The sequence below is a fragment of the Terrapene carolina genome, unplaced genomic scaffold (assembly GCF_002925995.2).
Source record: "Terrapene carolina triunguis isolate 2854851 unplaced genomic scaffold, T_m_triunguis-2.0 Scaffold84, whole genome shotgun sequence".
In the NCBI taxonomy this organism is placed as follows: domain Eukaryota; kingdom Metazoa; phylum Chordata; order Testudines; family Emydidae; genus Terrapene; species Terrapene triunguis.
The window spans coordinates 21,657,916-21,670,284 of NW_020664435.1; the positions used below are offsets into that span (position 1 = coordinate 21,657,916).

Sequence of the window (12,369 nt, forward strand, 5' to 3'; positions counted from 1 at the left end):
AGACCAGTGTTAGCAAGACTGTTAGCATCGAGACAGTCATCCTGAGCAGAAACTTCATAATGGATTCCTTAAGGATAGAAGGCAGCCTGTCCTCCTGAAGGCAATCATTGACAGTTTCCACAAAGTGCAGACCAGTGCTTCTTAACTGATCTTCAGCCAGGAAGAACATGAGTCCAGTTCACATAACTTGAGAACTTCTAGAACTGCAGTGAGCGATGCCAGCTGAAATTCATGTTTTTTTTCCTTGCTGATATGGATACAGTCTAGATCTGAACAATTTATATCCACACAAGAACTTGAAAATTCCTTGCGGGGAATAATACTTGGCTCTGTAGCTGAGTGAAAATAATTTGAATCAACTAGACTGTCCAGCTATAGCAGTCTCACTTTAGGTACCTAGCAAATACCATGGTAGATGTGGTTCACTGTTGAATTATTTTGGGGAAGTTCTTTGGCTTCTGCTATTCAGGAGATCAGACTACATGATCATATTGGTCATTTTTTGGTTTTAGAATCAACGAATTAGATTGTCAGATACAGACGCTAAATATGAATTTATACTGTGTACAAAACAGTTGTTAAAATAGTGTTTCAAAGTGCTTTTAAGAATACAGTTTTAATTTTTTACACAATTTTTTTTTCAGTGTGTGTCTGATTTATGAGATCTGATTATGTAAACCACATTGCATTACATTGGTCTGGTTTTGTGATGATGCTGTGAAAAAGGCAAATGCAATTCCAGGGTGTGTTAGTCAAGGTATTTCCAGTTGAGCTAGGGAAAAATTAATCCCATTGTCCAAAGCATTGGTAAAACCTGGTCTGTAATACTGTGTATAATCCTGGTCACCCATGTTCAAGAAAAATGAATTCAAAATGGAGCAGGTACAGAGAAGAGCTGCTAGGATGATCAGGGAAACGGAGAGCCTATCTTATGAGAGGAAACTAAAAAACCTTGCTCGGTTAGCCTAGCAAAATGAAAGCTGAGAGGGGATGTGATTGCTCTCTCTAAATACCTTGGGGGGGATAAGGAGGAAGAGAAGAAGAGCTATTTAAGGTAATGGACACTCTTGGCACAAACTGCCACAAACAAATGTAGACTGGAAGTTAGAACAAAGTTTCTAGCCTCAGAAGAATAAGGTTCTGGAATAGCTTTCCAATAGGAGTAGTGGGGGCATCAGCCTAACTGGTCAAGATAGAGCTTGATAACGTTTATGAACGGCATTGCATGATGGAGTTGCCTGCACTAGCAGGGGACTGGATTCAGTGACTCATGAGGTCCCTTCCAGTCCTATGTTCCTATGGTTAGAATGTAATCTTGCATGATTGGCAAAGAGATTATAACATAATATTGCATGAGCCTGGGAAATCTTATTTGACAAAATGTTTTTTTCTGGTATTACTGTTTCAGAAAAACTTGTATTAGACATTTAAATAGATTTAACTAATTATGAAAAAGTTGTGGGTTGCATACGACTTTTTCTCCATGACCTTTGAATTTTATAATTTTTTTGTATGTGGCCAATTAAAACATGACAAAACATATAACATTATCCAAATGTCCAGCAAGGAATAATGATCCAGCACCCTAGAATCAGAAATTAGAGATGGAAAAGACACAGTGCCATAGATCATCTAGTCCATCTATCTCAACAGGATTGTTCCCTTCAGTACATCTGCTAAATCTTTATTTCTGAGTTGATTTGGTAGCCTACTGATTAATTGACTAAGAATGAAAATCTCTAATTTACTGACTTTCTGGTGCCATATTCTGCCCTGGGATATGAGAAAATGGCTTTCTTTTACTCCAGGCAGAACTTTTTGGGCCCTGTCTTCCCTGTTCTCATGAAGAAGGGAAGCTCTTCACACAAGAAAATTGTTCAGATCCTTTTTCTGTCATTTGGATCCTCCGGTCCCCTCCCCTTGAGCTGCCCCTTGTAATCTTATGCACAGGGACCTGGCTTCAAGCACTGGGGGTTCACCTCAATTATGTGTCTTCCCTCTGTGCACATAAAATAGTGAACTAAATAAATTTCTTTATGATAACTCATAAAAGGCTCAACTTATTGAATAAATTTTATCTAACTATACTTACAGTACTTGCTGTCATCTCCCTGCTTCATTAGTAGGTGGTTTGGAGGAGGAAGGGTAAAGCAGCAATATTAATTGATTTCTTCTAAAATAAACAAAAATCTGTCAAAACCTGCTTTGTGTTGTATTTTCCTATTAGATGCCCATGTGAGGTTCCAGCTGAAGTCAAAGAGAGAGACTCTCTCACAACCAAGAGCAAATTTTGTTAATGGAAGGTCAAGTTGATTAAGGCAAATACCACTATTGTTTCAGTAATAAGTTACTCCACCTCTGCAGAGCAAAACTGCACCAGCTCTGCTCTGAAGTCACTGGGAATGGGGGATGCTCAGTATGTCTCAAGAAGAGCTTAACACCTGGCAGCACTGGGCCCCAGAGTGTATAGAGGTTAATATGTTAAATTTGTTTTGGCTTGTTCTCTGTGCAGAAATTAGCTAAGATAAACATCCAAGTATATATTTAAGATTTTTTTTGTTCCCTAGGCAGCAGGAGCAATCCGTCCTCTCGTCTCTACTGTTGTTGCTTCCTCTGCAGATGGTTCCTTAGACCATTCACTAGAACGTGCCAGGTACAGAGCAAGTGAAATGCCTCAGGCTTTCGTATTTGATATAATCTATCAAGCATATCATCAGGTAAGAATTTGGGCTTTTCAAAACAGAAGCTCACTTTTCCCCCCTCAGTGTCTGTTAAAGGAAAATAATTCATCTTGTTTGGTTTTTCTGAAAATTATAGTTGAAATTTCTATAAATCTATCACAGATTATATGAGATTGCATGTAAATCATTTCAGTGTAGTCTCCTAATGACAATGTTTTATAATACTATTTTATAATTTTTTACTATGATCTGCGTACTAGTGACAATTCTTATCATCTGTTCAATTTATACTGTTATCAAACTGCCAAATACAAATGTGATTCCTGGGTTTTAGGTGACAAAGAAAATCATTATCTATGTCTAATGGTACGTGATAAAATATATATTTTGTATATTATGAGACCTATTCTCTGATGGTGTAATTCCATTATAGTCAATGGAATTATACCAGAGAGAATTTAGCCATTCATGTATTTTACCAATGTGTCTCTCTTCCTTTGTGCATTACTGTATCATTAAACCTGTTAAAATTAATGCTACAAGCCTGACTTTGACTTTCCAATAACCCAGAAAACTCACAAAAGTCAGAAAATTAGCAATTACAGTTATTTAATTTCACTTCCTCTTACTTTCTCTCTAGCTTTGTGGTAATCTTTGTCCCTTATTTTCCTCTTTTCCCATGACACATTGACCTCTTCCACTTCATGGGTGAAGATGACTCAAGCAAATCATCCTCTACTTGAGGATTAAGGGCCTGATCCAGAGCCCATTGGAAAGATTCCCAGTGATTTAGAGTTTAGGTCTTGATTCAACAAAATACATAAGCTAGTGGACTAACATGCTTAAAGTTAGATATATGTTAAGTATCTTAATCAGTGGAGTAAGTGGCAGGACTTTGTGGAGGCAGTCCTGTGTGTGAGTAGTGTAATATAATGGACAGTGGGATATGCTAAAATATTGGAAGATATTAATTTTGCAAATATCAGTTAATGTATGTAAAACTATAAAATATTCCATGCATCATAGTAAATTATTAGATTCACTAGATACATTGATTAATGACTGATCATGATACATATGTGAATACAATCTCTGTTTTAACTTTCCATTAATTAACTGTATTGCATTAACACCATTGAACTGAAAAATTTTGGGCAGGAGATTCTAAAGAAACCTTAACAGTTTCACCATTATCCCCTTTGATGTTTTCTTTCATTTGCCTCACCCTACACTCAGAGCTTACTGGAAGCATTCCAAACTCTAATCTCCAGGCTTCACTTCCTCTTCACACATCAACTTGTGGGGAGTTGCCTATCATCCAGCGATCTCCAAGGTCGGTGCCTGGGGGCATGGGATTTCTTCACTTGCCACTTGGCAGGAATTCTTTCAGTGCACTAGGTGTGTAAAGCATGGTACCCCATGGTTGACAAGCAGAATCTGTTACAAATCCTTTGCAAGAATAACAACCTGTGTTGTGAAATCTTTTGAGTCTTAGATGAAGCTTACCCCCTATATCATCACTCCCATTTATCTACTATGAATGAAATAAAGTATTTATTCCACATGAAATCTACATGAAAAGGATGTTACCATTGCATTGGTAAGCTCTCAAAATTCAGGAGATGTCACTCCCCCCCTCATGAGTATCTGTTGTGACTGTTTTTAATTACATGGCCATATACTATTTCTCAAAAAATACTGTATAATATTGTACTCTATTTTTCTAGGGTTAGGTTGTGGATACCCCATGTTCAGGTACACTAGAGAGCTGGGAAGGGTGTAAAGGAGCTTTGCTGTCCCTCCACTGCATTGTTCAATGGCCAGCCATATTTGCAATCCCTGTGTTCCTCTGAGTACAGGGAATGCTCCCACCTAGAGGGTGCACTTCTCTCCCTTTGCAGGAGCAAAACTCCAAAAGGGGGCATTGAGGAACCAGGCTTATGGTCCCTTCCCCACACCTGTTGCATTGGCTATATGCTGTTCATCCAAAGGGATGACGCAACATGTACAAATGCTCTATGCTTTGGAGCTCTGGAAAAGAATTCACTTCACTAAAACTTCTTAAATGTTTCTGGTCACAGGTGGTAGCGGTTGTTATTATTTATTTGTACTGCAATAGCACCTAAAGGCTCCAATCAAGGTTCAGGGCCCTGTTTGTGCTAGGAACTATACAAACAGATGATAAAAAGATAGCTGCTGCCCTGAAGACCTTACAATCTAACTGTAGAAGAGCTTTTTGTAAGGACTGGAGGTGGAAAGAAGATAGCTAAAAGTGATTTGCAAACCTTAACTAATCTTCACAAAAATCTCATGAAGAACGTTGCTATTGTTACACTTTTACAGATACAGAAAGAGACATTAAATGTCTTGTCCAAGATCACACAGCAGGTCATATGGCAAAGCTGGGAATGGAGTCCAGCTCTTCTGTGCATACTAGACTATGCTCTTACTCTGAGTAGAAAACACAATAGTGACCTTTATGCCATAACACCGGGGACCAGTTGAAGGCCACTTTCACCTTTACTGCTTCCCCAGGTTTCCCAGTTGAATATATGTGCGCTGTTTTATTTTTTGTCTGATATTGTACATCACGTTTTTGCATGTAGGATCTCATTTTAGTGTTTGTTCACATCTCTGATTTCTCTAGGTCCATTTTCTATTACTGTTCTGTCCACAGAGCTATTTGCATCTTCTCTCAACTTGTAACATGTGAATCTCAATAATAGGCTGTTTTACTTCCCCTTCTAGATCATTAATGAAGATATGAAATGAGATTGGATCTAACCCACCAATCCCTAAAGAAATAAATATATTTGAAACAAAATAAATAACTAGAAATGCCAACAAACAGTACTTTGACTGGCTTGCTATTGAACATTTGTAGGTATGATGGCTAGGGTTTCAGATATTTAATTTGTATTTTGGAAAAAAGAGCTATTCTTCATGTGGCTGCAGATGTGCATTCCACTCAGATGTGTGCATGCCCAGTGCTGACTGAAACTGGAAAACTTTTGCTTAGCAGTATCCATAGGGCTGCTTGTGCCCTATGGCCCTTAGCTTGTCCCGTGGCTATTTAAAGGCAGCGCAGCAGTGACATCCCAACTCCCACCTTCAGTTCCTTTGCACTGAATGTTAAGAGTAGAGACTCCGATACAGACGGGTGGAGGGTGGGTCGTGGAATACACGTCAGCACCCACATCCCAAAGAGAGAAGACATTTGAGTCTTTCACATTTTTATTAGAGGAATGCAAATGATTGAAAAAGAACTGCTTAGTCTCCTGGGAAAATAATGTAAAAATTTCTTTTAAAAATTATGACAATACAAACAGCTATATCAGCGGTGTCCAAATTTTTGAGCCTATTGGGCAAAACCTATTTCTGAAAGGTCAAAAGGTTACAATCAATACTTTGGGGCATATTTTCTGTCCTGTTCTTCTCCCTTTGCACCCTTTCCCCTTAACTGCCTTGTTTTGGGGAGGAGAGTCATCCATTTAATCTTAACAGTTGCCCTCAAAGGCCACAGATTTGACATAACTGAGTTATATACAATATTTTGTCATAATCCCATTATACCTATTAATATATTATAGGTGAAAGAGGCAGCAACAGCTACAGTTAAGATTGCCTAACATTTTCCAGTATAAGCCTCTATTTATAGTTTTGCCAAGTGCTAGCCATTTGGTCTGAGATTTTACATGTTATCTCTTTGCCTCAGAGTGTATTTATTTTGCAACGTTTCAGCAAAAATAGCTTAGCCATTTCTGAAAAAAAGGTTAGGGGAAAATATGCATGTTTTATTTGTTAAAACATTCCATCTGCTTTATTGAAGTGTTCTAATGTCGCCATCCCTTATAGCTGGAACTTTAAATTTGTCAGGGAGGTATCTTTTGCTGCCCTATGAATGAAAATCCACTGAGATTTGGCTAAATTAGAAGTCTCTTCGTATCACCATGTGCATGTAGTCAGTGGAGCTTTTTGCTCCAGCCCTAGTATGCCCACTGCACTGGGTATGCTCCCAGGCTTCACTCAGCTTTCTGCATGGTGCAGAGTTAGAGTTCTAGATGGGGCAGAAATACAATGACTTCCTTCCCTCCAAGTGCATTATCCCCATGGACTAGATCATAGGTTCTCGTGCCCTTTCCATATTACTACATACAGTCGTTAGCTACAGTATCATATACTTTTTTTTTTTTTTTCATTCAGTGCACTTGGAGATCAGTGACTTGAGGCAGCGAATTAGAAAAAGAGAAAGAACTTGCTTTTGTGTTTGCAACACTGGACAGGGACTCAGGACAACTGGGTTAAATTCTTTGCTCTGCCTGAGACATCCTCTGTGATGTTGGGTAAGACACTGTACTGTAATGCCTACATGCAAGGGGACTGAATTATTGTTGCACAGGCAACCTTAACTCTGGCATTTCCTAACTTATTAGGTTAATATAAATGGAATTCCTGTTTTTAGGAACAGACATTTATTCTACCCGTATCAGCCCCCAGGGAAATCAGAAAACTAGAAGTGTTAATTATAAATCCACCCTTTCAAGGAATAGCCAAAGAAGTCTTATTTCTTAGACCAGACTTGTTCTTTTTTGCCTAAGGTAGTTTCAGGTTTCTGTTCAGATTTTTAAATTAAACTAGGAGCCTATATCCAAAGAATCCTCCTGAAGTCTGAAAAGAAAGACAGGGTACATCCTTTAGTGGAAGTTAGCATTCCCTAGAGCAATATCTTAAGAGGAATTAGAGTATCAGGAAGTCAAGTAGACGATCTGTTTCCTTCCATCAGATTATGCTAGGGCTGATTTCTATACAGACCTGATCCTGACAGATTGTGCAATGCATAGAAGCCCTTTGTATTTAGTAGTAATATAAAACATCATGTTCTGTCATGTCACATTATTGTAACAAAGTAGCAGAACATTATGTAGAAAAGGCTGAAATACACATTTCATACTGTATGCTGTGTCAAGATTAGGTGTTCGTTATCTAGGTATATTTATCAAGGTGGGATAGTTGTAAACAGTTACAGAGCCTTGCTTTCCTGGCAAGTGGACAGCTAAGAACAGAAGTGGAATAGCAGGAGAGCCTGAACAGAGTCTAGAGAGGTCTCTGCAATAAGACACTGGGAGAAGACACAGCTAACTGCTAGTGGACCAGCATTGACAAGCTGAGTGCTGTCTAGGAGGCAGGAAGTACATGCAGATGATGGGGAGCAGCAGATTTCAGAGGGTTGTAGTGTAAGAACACTGCAATATTTTTTGTATAGAGAAGCCTCTGCTCTCCATTAAAGGGGAGTAGTGGAGGTTAAATAATATGTTCCTTTTTTAAGGGGGCAGTTTCTATTTGAAAATCACACTTCCACCTGAAAAGGTTGTATCTGTTTTACAAGTAACCCCCATTATTTACTATACCTGAAAGAGCTTTAAGTAAAAACAGCTTCTCTATTTATTGGTGTTTATACTTAGTGCATTTGACTCTACTTCATGTATAGTCAATTTGACTGTTTTGTTGATGGTGGACCTTTCCCTGGCACTGCAAGAGGGTTTTTAATAGTGATCACAACAGCAAAGCTGAAAGTGAAGCTGAAATAGACCAACCAAGAGACAGGAATGTGTACTGAGAAGGGGTTAGCCCTGAGCCCGTATAGGAGTGTTGCTCTCAAGCCTGCCCACAAGACCCTTGTAAACAGTAGTGGGGAGCAAAATCAGTTTCCAGGATTCAGCCCTAGAGAGGTCAGATTGTGTGCTGTCTCTTTTTTGGAGGCTTCTTCAGGAATGAACTGAATTAATACGTCTCCTGTTCATGGCCCTCCTGTAGCCAGCACAACCCCACTTTTTGGGCAATGGTGGCAAACACACCTGGCTGAGGGGAGTTTGCAGAATCTGCCTGCATAGATGAGGACCTCTAATTATAAGCAGACAAAATAATATTATGTCGGGAAGAATCATGCAAATACTTAAATGCCATATCCTGAGAAGCAGATGTGCTTCTGGAACAGAAGAACCATTACAAGGGTGTCCACAGAATTTGGGGATGGGATGGAGAGAAGAGAAATTCTGCAAACTGTTCAATCAGCTCAAACATTCTTTTCAAAGACTAACAATTTTCTTCTGTAGCAGATCTCTGGGGCTTATGCAGGGAAGAGTTGGCTGGAAATATGAAAGGAAGTTGGCTATTGCTAGGTCCACTGCAGTAGTAGTTACTTATAGATTTGCCTTTTCAGCATGTAAATGAGTATAGAGAGCTACGTATGTGGGATTTGTAAACTTCTGAAGTACATCTTGAAGGGGAATATCGTCATTAGGGTTTTTCTCTTTAAACATATATATGAAGCATTTTAGTATCCTCTGTAGTAGGAAGTGAAGTCAGCTCCAGCAGTTTACTAATATTTTAGCATAGGTCAGGTAGGTCCTTTCAGGCAAAATATCTAGGTTGATTCTGGGACTTTCTGTGGGTGCCGTCTTTGCTGAAGAAATCAATGTGTGTTAAATTAACATTGCCTGCAACAATTGAGATTAAGTGAAATTGTTAACTAAGACCTTGGTGCTTAGGTACTCCAAAGGCCCATAACATTTAGGGTAATACTATCAGTAGGAGCTGAAGTAAGTGGAAATATATTTAATCATGACTGGAGGGAAGCATTGATGGCAGACGTAATAAACTCTTTTTGTTGTTTTTAATGTAGCTGTCTGGAAGGGAGGTAGTAACATCCAGTCATGGTCAGTAAGGAGGTGGAGTGCGACAGAATTGAGGTTGTGGATAATGGGGAAACCCACTTCCCTGTATGTAGACATTTTGTAATTCATTGTGGCCTTTCTGAAGGACCTTGGACTGCTGACATTCTCCTTGTCACCTGAAGTTGTGGCTGTGGAATTGCTAAGGATTATAACATGTCAGACTTGCAGATAATGGTTCAAAGACCTGGCATAAATGACAGACTAACAAGGCCAGGTTACACTGCTTCATCATGGGAAACAGTTATTGATTTTCTTCTTAGTCTTTTTCTATTTGTTTTTGTTGTTCCTTTAAAAAAATAGGAATGGTATAACTAAATTAGGAAAAGCAAGCTAAGAAAAATTCTGGAAAGGGTATGTGGGAGCTCAGAAGTCAGTGCTGCTCACACTTTTTGTGAGACTGTGGTGCTAAATGGTGTCTTCAGATTCACATTTCAAATATTCTGTAGCTCCATTGGTCACACATGCCTATTCAGATGTGATCCATTGGGCTGGACGTTGACTCCATTCAGACAAAAAGGATACTTAAATCTTTGCTTGAAATCCTTTGGTTATGAATTGATCGCGTGGAGTATAGATGTTTGTAAAAGCACTGAAAATATTGTTGAATCACATTAAGTTACACTTAAGGTGAGGTAGATGGACAGATCTAACCATAGTCCATAATGAGTCATGATGCAAACCCTTTGATTTTTTTCAAGGAGGACTTAGACAGATATTTATAGCAAACATATTGCCTCCATAAGGATGATCTGCTACAGTAGTGTTGTCAGTCAACCTCTATGAATCCATCCTATATGTATTTGAGAATCACTATATGTTGTGTTACAGCTTAGGGTACATGTGCATTTTGAGCTGGAAGTGTAAAGTCCAGCTCAAGTAGACTTATCTGCGTTAGCTCTGATTGAGCTACTTCATTAAAAGTAGAGTATAGACATCATGGTGTGAGCAGTGGCTGCCTTGAGTACGAACCTAGCATCTTGGATGGGTACATACTGTGATAGCTAGGCCCTACGGCTGTAGGAGCAGGATTTTATAATTGTACTATGAGAATTAATGTATGATTTGATTTCATCCTGCCAGCCACCCTTTTTGAATAGCAGAAAGGAATGACAGACCAGAACAATCCTTATGACTGATTATGGACACCCTTTTGTTTTAGGATAAGTTATGTCTACTATGGTTTCCTATATGCATTACAAATTAGGCACTTTACTTAAATATACATTTCTTTGTTTTAAGGTTTTAGTAAGTAAGAGGCAGGATCTTGTATTGTGTCTATGTTAAGGAGATTAGAGGAACGTTGAGGGCCTGAAGCCCCAATGTGAATTGTTTTAGTTATAAGATTTAGCAAGTCTTGATTTACAAAGCATTCTGCTGAATATAAAATACTGCTGTCTGTATACCTTTGAAGGTTTCTGTAAGAGATTGTTTGTGTGAATGAGGAATGCATGCATCAGGAAAAGATAAGGTGTGAAAGCCATCACAAATGTCCAGATGGTCAAGAAAAAGTGAGAGACTTGGAAAGACCAGGAGACAATCAGAAAACACCCATTGTATCCGGTGCTAAACATGTTAGCAGCATTGACGACCTCAGAGGTGAGGCAGGCACCCCCGAAGGCGAGACAACAAATAAGAGATAACGATGGGAAGCTCGACAATAACCATGAAATGATAACACCACTTAAGGGCTAATGATTACAGGATGACATTGCAAAATGCATGGACTCAAATGGGAATTTAAAACTATAAAGCTGGGGTGTTTTGCCATGGAACTCTGGGTTCAGTCCTGCAAAGCCTCGGAGCATCGGATCGCGACCGACTGAGCCCAGCTCCACACTCGTGCTCAATCTAACTGGCCATTAGATTGACTCGAGCTACAACAGACTGGTAACTATAAACATCAACTGGCAGGACTCTGTGTGTGACTGAAAAGCATATGCTAACTGTTGTATTTTCAATAAATGTGGCGTATTTGCCTTTTCCCCCCTGAAAAGATCCCATGTGCTTTGTATAGCATAACACGGCCGCTCGTGCTCCCGCAGCCACACACCATTTTTAGTGTGCTGTCTCAGTCAGAGCTAGTGTGGGTATGTCTCCTTGAGCTGGAATTTACACCTGTAGCTCAAAATTTAGATGATAATTGCACTTTTCTTTTACTACACTAATGTGTGTGTGTGTGTGTGGGCTGTCTTGCCTCTCCTCAACTCGATTATGGAACACGATGATAGTGCATCAAAAAATTACTAATGAATTGGCCAGGAACTGGGTAAAATCAGCTAATATTTTTAGAAATATACAAATATAGTTGTACAAGCCAACCAAATAACAGAGCAATGCTGGATTCTTTCTAACATGGAGTCCTCGATATAGACTGCTTCCACCTGCCTACAAAATATAATCAGTAATTATACTGTTATGTTTGAAAAACTTAATTTTATTTTTATTGCTCTACTTATATTTATGTGTTAAGTTTCTGGCTGCTTTTCAAGTTTTCTGAAGCATCCCAGAGGGTTATTTATGTGTGTAACACTTTTTGCCTCTTACATTAATAAAGTGCTGGATTTTAATCCTTGCTCTCTCAAAGGTGTTTTTAGAATATGGAAGTATTCATTCTCTCTCTAAAACAGAAGCATTGATATTTAGTGGTATAGTAAAGTAGCATGGGTGCATTTGAGTTTGCAAAAGTATCCCGCATCACTGGATCTTCTACAAACATGAGAATCTGTATTTAGTGGCATGATAATGTAAAGTTGGGAAATCTGTATAGTTGAACAAATTTAAATTTTTCTATGTGTAATCTAAACATAAAACCAACCTGACAGAGGGGAAGAAAATTCTGATCAGTTCATAGATTCATACATTGTAAGGTCAGAAGGGAACATTGTGATCATTTAACCTGAAATCTTGAATAACAGAGGCCATAGAATTTCCCCAGAATAATTCCTAAAGTATAT

At 38.8% G+C, this 12,369-nt stretch overlaps 1 protein-coding gene across 1 annotated transcript in view; it reads left to right on the forward strand.

The window, feature by feature from the left end:
- The window catches only part of CRPPA (CDP-L-ribitol pyrophosphorylase A), a 181,238-nt gene that overhangs the window by 45,395 nt on the left and 123,474 nt on the right, over nt 1-12,369 (forward strand). Inside the window, exon 3 of the mRNA XM_026649427.1 lies at nt 2,568-2,717. Coding sequence (XP_026505212.1) covers nt 2,568-2,717 — 150 coding nt within the window. The remainder of the gene's footprint in view (nt 1-2,567; nt 2,718-12,369) is intronic.